Source organism: Danio aesculapii, chromosome 3 (genome assembly GCF_903798145.1).
Source record: "Danio aesculapii chromosome 3, fDanAes4.1, whole genome shotgun sequence".
Lineage (NCBI taxonomy): Eukaryota > Metazoa > Chordata > Actinopteri > Cypriniformes > Danionidae > Danio > Danio aesculapii.
In genome coordinates this window covers 40,823,898-40,833,546 of record NC_079437.1, presented here as the reverse complement: position 1 = coordinate 40,833,546, position 9,649 = coordinate 40,823,898, and the positions used below count along the sequence as shown (strand labels likewise).

The 9,649-nt window shown below is 35.3% G+C and overlaps 1 protein-coding gene across 2 annotated transcripts in view; it reads right to left on the bottom strand.

Annotated features, from left to right (window-relative positions):
• Positions 1–30: 30 nt before the first annotated feature.
• Positions 31–9,649, bottom strand: part of llgl1 (LLGL scribble cell polarity complex component 1) — a 79,681-nt gene continuing 70,062 nt past the window's right edge. The window contains exons 19-23 of one of the 2 annotated variants that reach the window (XM_056453991.1): positions 9,535–9,649; positions 7,765–7,844; positions 4,987–5,110; positions 4,807–4,908; positions 31–2,381 (exon numbers count right to left, since the gene is read on the bottom strand). In XM_056453991.1, coding sequence (XP_056309966.1) covers positions 4,830–4,908; positions 4,987–5,110; positions 7,765–7,844; positions 9,535–9,649 — 398 coding nt within the window. In that variant the 3' untranslated portion in view covers positions 31–2,381; positions 4,807–4,829. The remainder of the gene's footprint in view (positions 2,382–4,806; positions 4,909–4,986; positions 5,111–7,764; positions 7,845–9,534) is intronic. The other variant, XM_056453992.1, reaches the window with a different exon arrangement.

Here is a 9,649-nt window from a genome sequence, read left to right as displayed (position 1 = left end):
CTTTGAGTTAAGACCACACTGAAGACTCACTGAAATGTGGAGTAAATACTTTATTAACATTCAAGATTTCATTAGCATTGCTATATCTCAAAATTAAAATTCTACACAGGAAAAAAAAATAAAATTAAATACATGTTCACAGGATAGGTGCTGGATGGAAAGTTACAAGGTTATGCAAGGCAAAAATATACAAATAATAAAATAACTACAATTAGTGAGGTCCCTTTGACATGTAACGAACGAAACAAAAACCAGGGAGAAACGTGACCATGAAGAGTTTTTATGTGCAGTTTAATTTGTAATTACAATTTAAATAGATCCTTTCATGTTAAAAGTCCTCTAAAAGCACACTGACTAACATCTGCATCCCAGCAGCCAATTGTGTCTTATTTCAATGTGTCTGTACAACACTAGTCCAATTCCTTCATTATTGATTTGTTCTCCTCTATTAGCTACACTAATGCCTATAGTAACAACTTCATATAATACTACGTAACTGTCTGTAATTGCCCCACAAAATGCAGTGTTAGAAATGCCTAAATACCAGTGAGATATCTAAAATACAAAATACCAACCCCTTATAAGCCATATAAAAATTATTCTAAGGAATACTGTGTAAATACAAAAAGTCATTAGCTCCCTCATAATGTGTTAATACTGTGGCAAAAAGCAAAACGAGTTAGAATTACTCTCGCGTTCCTTCAAATGACACACTTCACAGTTAAATGCCAGAATTACTTACAATGGCAAGAGGTTAAGGGACATTATTTTAAAATAATAATAATTATAATATAAGACGAATGAATGAAAGGAAAACATCTCTTATCAAACCCACAGGGTCCATAACTTCTTAATAGACTCCTGATTTGTGTTCAGAAACCATCACAGTATCATAGTAATTATTGAAAAATAAGGGAAAAAAGTAAACACTTCATAAAGACTATATACTTTTCTCCCATGGTAATGAGCTAAATGAGTTTTGCCTTAAAGGGTTAGTTCACTCCAAAATTTGAACAATTTGTTTTCAATTCCTCACCCTTATGCCGTTCTAAACCAGACTTTCGTTCATCTTCAGAACGCAAATCAAGATATTTTAGGTGAAATCCAAGATCTCTCTGATCAAGTTGGGAATCTTGCTGTCTACGAATGATTAAAGTCCAGAAAAAAATACCCAAAAATATCAAAACAGAACAGTCAGTGGTTCAATCGGAACATTATCAAGCTATGAGAATAACAGTTCACATAAAATCCAAATAGCAACTTTATTCAACAGTTTCTTGTCTTCAGTGTCAGTATAGGGCGCACACATCCACAAATACTGTGCATTAAAGCAGTGTTTATCAAGCACGTTCCTGGAGGACCACCAACACTGCATGTTTTGTATGTCTCCTTTGTCTGTCACGCCCATTACAGTTCTTTCAGTCTCTGCTAATGAGCTGATGATATGAATCAGGTGTGTTTGGTTAAGGAGACACGGTAAATGAGCAGAGCTGGTGGTCCTCCAGGAACGTGGTTGAGAAACACTGCATGACACATAAACATGCGCAATATGCTGACACTAAATAAAGTTGCTAAATAAAGTTATTATTATTTAAAGTGCACAAAAGTATTCTCAAAGCTTGATAATAGTCCAGTTGAACCACTAAAGTCATATCATCCATTTTGAAGATGATTTTTAGGTATTTTTCAGAACTGGATATTTTTGCCGATGAGGAAGATGAGAGAGCTCTCAGATTTCACCTAAAATATCTTCATTTGTGTTTCAAAGATGAATGAAGGTCTTTGGGGATTAGAACGACATGAGGATGAGTTATTAATTACAGAATTTTCCTTTTTGATTGAACTAACGGTTTAAATTATGCTTGAATAGCTGTGCCATAAACGTATATAAACCTATTTGGTGCAGTCGGTCGATCCCGAATACTCTGAGATTTACTGTAGCAGCTATAAACCAGACTTCAAAGTATTTTGATATTGATTTTGCACTAATTAACGAGAGCAGAGGTGACTGCAGAAAGGAGGAATGTTAAAAAAACGGGCTCAGTTCAAGCAGCCCCCCTACCTGTATATGGACATTGTGCAACATCTCGGCTGTTTTATGGCCTGATCCCTTTAAAGTCACCTCTCAAATTTACCATTTCATGGCCCCTCAGAGGAACCCTCAGCGGTTGTTGGGGTGGAAAAAATGGAAAACTGGAGGAAAGGTGAAGGAGAAGAGGATAACAGATTGACTCGTTCAGTCTTTTGGCACAGGGGAGGAAGGGAAAAAAGTGCAACGTTCCCATTGTAAAAACTTGTTTGATGCGACTTCTGGAGCTCTGTAGAGATCCGATCTGAAGTAATAAGTTCATCTGGTGAGTCTTCAGGCATTCAGACTGCTCCTAAAAATAGACATCTTCATTAAATACTAATGTTATTACATAAAAATCACAGGCATTCGTCCAAACACTCCATTTGATCTTATGATCAGTCAAATGTCTGCACTGCCAAACATGGCCACAAGATGGCTTTTTCCTCCACAAGGGAAAACACAAATAAACAACATAAAACATAGAGATAGTTCATATAAAACTCAATAATTACTCCCCATTTTACTAGATTTTTAAAAGTTTTAGCATTAGTTTTTGTTTATAAATCCTTAAATGGTCTGACACCTTATTTATCACCTTCTTATATTATCTTCTACACGTATACAGTCCCTGTAGGTCATTAAGTTCATCAGATCAGTCTTTCCTTCTGTACCAAGGACCAGTAAGCGAGGAGGGGATCTCACTGTTATCGCTCCAAAATCCTGGAATAAGCTTCCACCTCACATTATACATGTTCCAATTTTACTGTTTTTTTTTTTTTTTTTTTTAAACCTTCTGAGATTGCATCTTCGTTCTTTAGCATTTGAGCCTTTTGAATGTTGAGGGGTTTGTTTTTATGTTTTAGTTGTTATTTAAGTGCTGTGATTTGTCTTTTTAATTAGTATTGACTGTGTTCAGCACTTTGCACGCTACTACTCCTACTACCACATCTACAACAACTACCACTATAACAACAAATACTTATACAACAACAAAAAATACTACAACAACAACAACACCTAAAACAACATCTACAACAACAAATACCAATACAACAAAATGTACTACAACAACAACTACTACTACTACAACAACAACAACAACAACTGCAATGCTACTCTACTACAACATCATCAACAACAACATCTACGAATACTACGACAACTACAACAACAAGAAATACTACTACAACCACAACATCTACAACTACTACAACAACAACAACAACATCTGCAGTGCTACTACTCCTACTCCCACAACAACATCTACAACAAATACTACAACAAAATGTACTACAACACCACCTAACATCTAAAACAACTACCAATACAACAAAATGTACTAACACAACAACAACAACAACATCTGCAATGCTACTCTACTACAAAATCTACAACAACAACAAATACTACTACAACATCTACAACTACTACAATAACATTTACAACATCTTCAACTACAGCAACAACAATATCTACAACTACAACAGCATCTACACTACTACTAAAACAACAACTACTACTACAGCTACGTCTGCAATGCTACTACTACAGCATCTACAACAACAAATACTTCTACAACAACAACAACAACAACAACAACAACAACAACAACAACAACAACATCTACTACAATAACAATTTACAACTACTACTACAATAACATCTACAACATCTACAACTACTACTATAACCTTTACAACATCTTCAACTACAACAACATCTCCACTACTACAACATCTACTACAATAACATTTACAACATCTTCAACTACAACAACAACAACATCTACAACAATAACATTTCCAACATCTTCAACTACAACATCTACAACAACAACTACTACTACTACAAGAACAACAACATCTACAACATCTACACTACTACTAAAACAACAACAACTACTACTACGTCTGCAATGCTACTACTACAACATCTACAACATTTACAACAACAACAACTACTACTACTACTACTACTACTACTACAACCACTTCTACTACTACTACTACTACTACTACTACAACAACTACTACCACTACAGCAGAAGCAGAGATTTCATTTTTGCGTGAACTTTTACAAATACCTGCAATTAGGTGCTTTCCATGGAAATCTGTAACTGTTTTTGAATGAATAACTTTGTGTGTGAGCCTGTGTCATTATTTTAGTGGTCTGTTAAAAAAAAGGTGTTTATTGTATAAAATTTAGATCTTTAACTTTTTCAGGAACAGTTACAAGAATAATCAGTGTATTATTAATAATATAATTCTCTACTGTTACTTGTTGAAAAAGTATCCATTTAAAACCTACAGAATTTTGAAAATATCCCATTCACTTTGCTAACTAATATCTAACACTCATCTGCACATAAAAGGGATAGTTCACACACAAATGAAAATGTATTCACTAGTTGTTACAAACCTTTGACTTTTGAAAGATATTTTGAAGTATGCAGAAAACCTGTAACCGTTGACTTCCATAGTAGGAAAATCAAATACTATGGAAGTCAATGGTTACTGGTTTCCAGCTTTCGTCAAAAAAATATTGTGTGTGCAATAGAAGAAAGAAATGTAAAGAGGCTTGGATCAAGTGAATGGAGAGTGAATGATGACCGAATTTTCACTTTTGGGTGAACTGTCCCTTTAAATAACTGCCAGAGTCAGCAGCACTCCTCCCTCCAGCATCCAATAAGAAACCTCCAGTCTGCCGTTCACTGAGGAACAGTAAATACTGCTCACCTCCAGCTGTGTGAGGGCTCGTCTCAGTTGATGAGGATTCCAGCAGGCCTCCCGTCCTCCTCAGTCATGTTCCTGAAGTTATTCTCAGCTTCATCCACAGTCCTGAAGCGGCAAAGCCATGAGAAAAACCCAAAACGCACTCCGCTCTAATAGAGTAGAAGAGAAGTAAAGAGCGCTCACATTAAAAAGTCTTTGACGTCCTCAACAGTGAGATCTCCAGTGGTGTCAAGAGTGATGTCCGCACTGCTGTTTGGAGAATCCAGGATGGGAGAAGACAGGACACTGCGCATTTCCTCCAACAAATCTGGAGAATGAACACATAAGAGCTTTAAACAGGTGTGCAAAACCATAGATAATCAAACAATCACTGCTTTTAAAAAGAAATAGTTTACACAAAAATTTGAATTGTCATCATTTACTTATTCTTATTATTGAGGTTTATTTCTTCCGTTGAAAGCAAAAGACATTCTGAAGAATGTTTGGAAAAAACAGCCATTGACTTCTACTGTATTCATGGTTTAAATATGGATGTCACTAGCTACGTTTCCATCCAAATATGCACATTAAACTTGTGCGTAAAAACAGAATATTGCATAAAACGTTTTGTGAATAAAGCATCGTTTCCATCCAATGAGTGAAAGAGAACAAAATCTTGACTTTCTGATTAACTGGTGCCAAATATCAAATAGAAAAATTGAATTTGCTGCGATGGAAGATGCCACTGGGCCTTTTTTTCTTACACAATAAATTACTTGTGCTTCAAAGGACAAAGGCAATGAACGCATTGTGGCTTTTGAAGGTTTAAGTCTGTTCTTTGGGAGCGCAAAGGCTCAAGACAGTTCTGGAGCTAATAATACCGAACCACTTTGTTGATGGACTTTGCTTAAGCCTTAAGGGATTTAAAGAAGACCAAAACAACATTTCAGATGTTTTACAATGTGGCCTGTCTGCTGGTTTGTCCATTAATGTTGTCCCATCACACCCATTTTTGTCATGACATCATCTCATTATACGAATTACACCACTTGTGCCTGCTGGAATGTATTCGGTAAATGTGTTTCCATCATAGTCTATGCGTACCGAATAAAAACTTGATCTTACTCAGTTTTTGTTGACATTTCTATGCACATTTTACAAATCTTGGTTTCCATTTTTTTTTTTTGCTCTTGGTGTTAACATTTTTTTAATTCGATATTCCAAAAGGTGCAAAAAAATTGGTGGATAGTGATTTTTTTTTATGAACTATGCCTTTAACTAAAAATGAAGGAATGTTTTGCAGTTGTAATTGAGAAGGGAGTTTAGCACAACTTTTTGCCTGGGTTTATGAAACAATGCCAATACGGTCGTACCAAACTAATAGTTTATAATTTGTGAAAACAAATAGCAGTTTATATTCATTTTCATAAATGATGTTTTTAATGTCCATTGAAGAGTTCATTTGCAAGAAAAGTTATCTTGTTTTGAACTCTTCAAAAATGCACTGTGAAAAAGACAAAGGGCTCTATTTTGACGATCCATGCGCAAAGTCCAAAGCGCAGGGCGCAAACACATTAAGGGCGTGTCAGAGTCCACTTTTGCTTTTTTAAGGATGGAAAAAATCCACTTTGCGCCGTGCGCATGGTCTTACAGGGTTGAGCTTATTCTCTTAAGGAGTTATAGGTGTGTTTTGAGAATAAACCGTCTCATCTCCCATTACCGCGAGAATGAGAGATGAGACTCCTCATTGTTTACTTTCGCTTTCACTCTCGTGGATAGGGAAAGGTGTTGTACACACAGATATCCATTAGCCTATAAATAATTTGTTTCCTTTGTTAAGCGCAAAGATTTGTTTCAAAACTATTTCTAAATTCAGTACTATTTTCAAGCAAACGAATAAATAAACAATAATAACGAAGTGCGGTCAAAAAAACTGAGTTGTATCCTAAAACACATGCTGTGCCCCATATGGTCTAAAACCTGACAGGTGGGCAAATCTAAGCTTGTTTTTAATAAAACAAATATAAATATGCATATAATAACTAATACTGCTGATAATAATAATAATAACAACATTATACAAAAGCAAATTGTTATGAATAAACTGAAAAAGTTTATGGGCGCCTATGGTGTAGTGGTTAGTGTCTCAACACATGGCACTCCGGTGCCCTCAGTGACCCAAGTTGATTCACGTCTCGAGGTCCTATGCCAATCCTTCCCCCCTCTCTCTGCTCTCCACACTTTCCTACTGTCCTATCAATATTAAAGGTGAAAACCCCGGAAAAAAAAATTTAAAAGAAAAAGAAAAAAAAACAACAGCAGCAGCAAAACAAAACAAAACTGTAAACAAATTTAAATTGTAGCACAAAAAAGACAATGCGAGTGACTAATGCACAAAAATCCATGTGACTTTGCTCACAGCTGATTAGTTCACTGTTGCGCTCTCTAACCTTTAACCCTGAATAAAATCTGCTCTCCTACTCTGTTAACCTGGTTCAACCAACCTATTTGAATAGTTTGTGAAAAATAAACACAAACCTACCAAAACAGCGTTGCACAACAGACCTCAGAACTGAGATATAATTTTACTTGTTAACCACAGGTAAATTATGAGCAGTGCAAAACAAAGCAAGATAACCCTGGATCAGTTTCCTGTGGTTCGTTTTAAGCCCTGGTATGAATGTCAAAAGTAGTATCTTTTAAGAATCGTTTTCGTTTTTTCAGCTTAAGCAATGACCTCATAGTTCTGCATGAATTACACAGTGTTCTTCTGAGTCCTGACAGTGTGATCTTTATCATCAAAAAAGGAGTGAGATCATTGTTAATGGAAAAATTAACTGCTGTACATAAATTAGACTTTAGCCATAAAACTTCCAAATTCCAGTAAAACAGGACCGCACAAACACTGGTGATTTTTAGCTAGTTTGGGTGTTGAATGACAGTTATTTTCCATCAGTGGAGACTGTAGTGCTGAACCGTTACCTTCAGTTTCAGCAGACTTGCTCTCTGCTTGTGACTTGTGTGTTCCATTAGCCTGCGGTGGAAGCGTCGTGCTGGAACTGCTTAAAAATAAATCAATAAAAATGTGCTGAAAATGCAGAAGTATTATTCTAAGATATGATTCATTTCTTCAGCATGTTCATCTATCAAATTCACTCATCTGTAACTCTACCAGCAAGTTTTTGGCATTTTAAAATGATTTGAAAAGTATTTTATGGTTCCCACACCAGCATTTATTTGATTTAAAAATTTATACTAAACTCTTAAAAAAAAATAAAAATAATAATAATAAATAAATAAATTAATAATAAAAAAAAATAATAATAAATAAATAAAAATAAATAAATAAATACATTTAAAAAAAATCTCACAAGTTTGAGTCAAATATGATCTTTTTTTACATAATATTTCACATTATACTCATTTCATGTGTTTAATATAGACAGTTGGGTTCTCTTTTTAATGTATACGTGAAATTACATTTTTTTTCTGGGAAATGTATGGCATTGAAGTAATTTTATTTGGGCACAAAGAAAATTCTCTGTTAAATGTCAATGTGGGATCTTTGGCCCCACATATTACCCAGTGTGCAAGAAATCTCTGTGTTATGTTTGATGAAAACTTAAAATTTGACAAACAGATCAGTACTGTTGTAAAATCCTGCTTTTACCACCTCAGACAGCTGTCTAAAGTCAAGCCATTTTTATCCAAGAGAAATTTTCAAACAGTGATTCATGCCTTTATAACAACTTATCTCGATTACTGCAACTCTATTATGGTATTTCTCAGTCTTCTCTCTCTCTGGTCTGCAGCTGGTACAAAATGCCGCTGTTAGACTACTTTCTGGCACTCGCAAATATGAGTCGACAACTCCTATTTTAGCTGCACCTCACTGGTTACACATTAAATACAGGATTAATTTAAAAATGTTATTATTTGTTTACAAAGCAGTCAATTATTTTGCTCCTCAGCACCTTACTGACTTGCTCTGTCTCGATCATTGAGATCCTTTGAGAACCCACCTTAAAAAGACGAGGTGAATGTTTTCCCAAACTCTGGAACACTACCAATCCATATTAGACTTTCCCCCTCAATTTCTGTGTTTAAGTCTGTTTTAAAGACCTATCTACTTTCTCTCGCTTTTAATACTCCTTGATCACGGTTTAATTGCTTTCATTTGTTAAATGTTCTGCTTTCTTCTCTGCCTTTAGTAACTCCTATGTACGGCCCTTTGGTCAACTTTGGTTGTTTTAAAATGTGCTTTATAAAAAAATATTGTATTGTATCGTATTGTATAAAGTCATTGTGAACTGGAAGTTGCTGAGATATCTCAGTATGTTGAAACTGAAACTGAATATTGAGTAGGGGCGGGGCTTTCTTTTTGCACATCATTCGCTCATAGCAAACTAACGGTAAGAACGGCATGGTTAAGAATATTGTGGCTGAAGCTTTAAAACTGACATCAACAAAGAAATACAATTTGGGAATGCAATTAAGAAAAAGGTTCCTTATTTGTGTATTTTCCCAGTGTAAGAAATATGCCAGAATAGTTGGCGGTTCATTTCGCTGTAGTGACCTCTGATAAATAAGGGACTAAGTCAAAGGAAAATTAATGAAAAATACTTGGGTAAAGTAGAGATCCTTTAAATATGTAATAAGGTACACTAGTAACACAAAAATACTTAGTTTAACAGTGTCCAAAATCAGAAGTGGACAGTAACTATGATTATTAATAAAAACATTGGGGTTTACCTGTGCGCAGAGAGATCATGAGGTCGCTCCACATCCACTCCACACAGCGGCTCTGTGATCACACGAGCCGACAAAGAGAATCGCTCATACTCCGATGGAGAAATCAAATAGAATC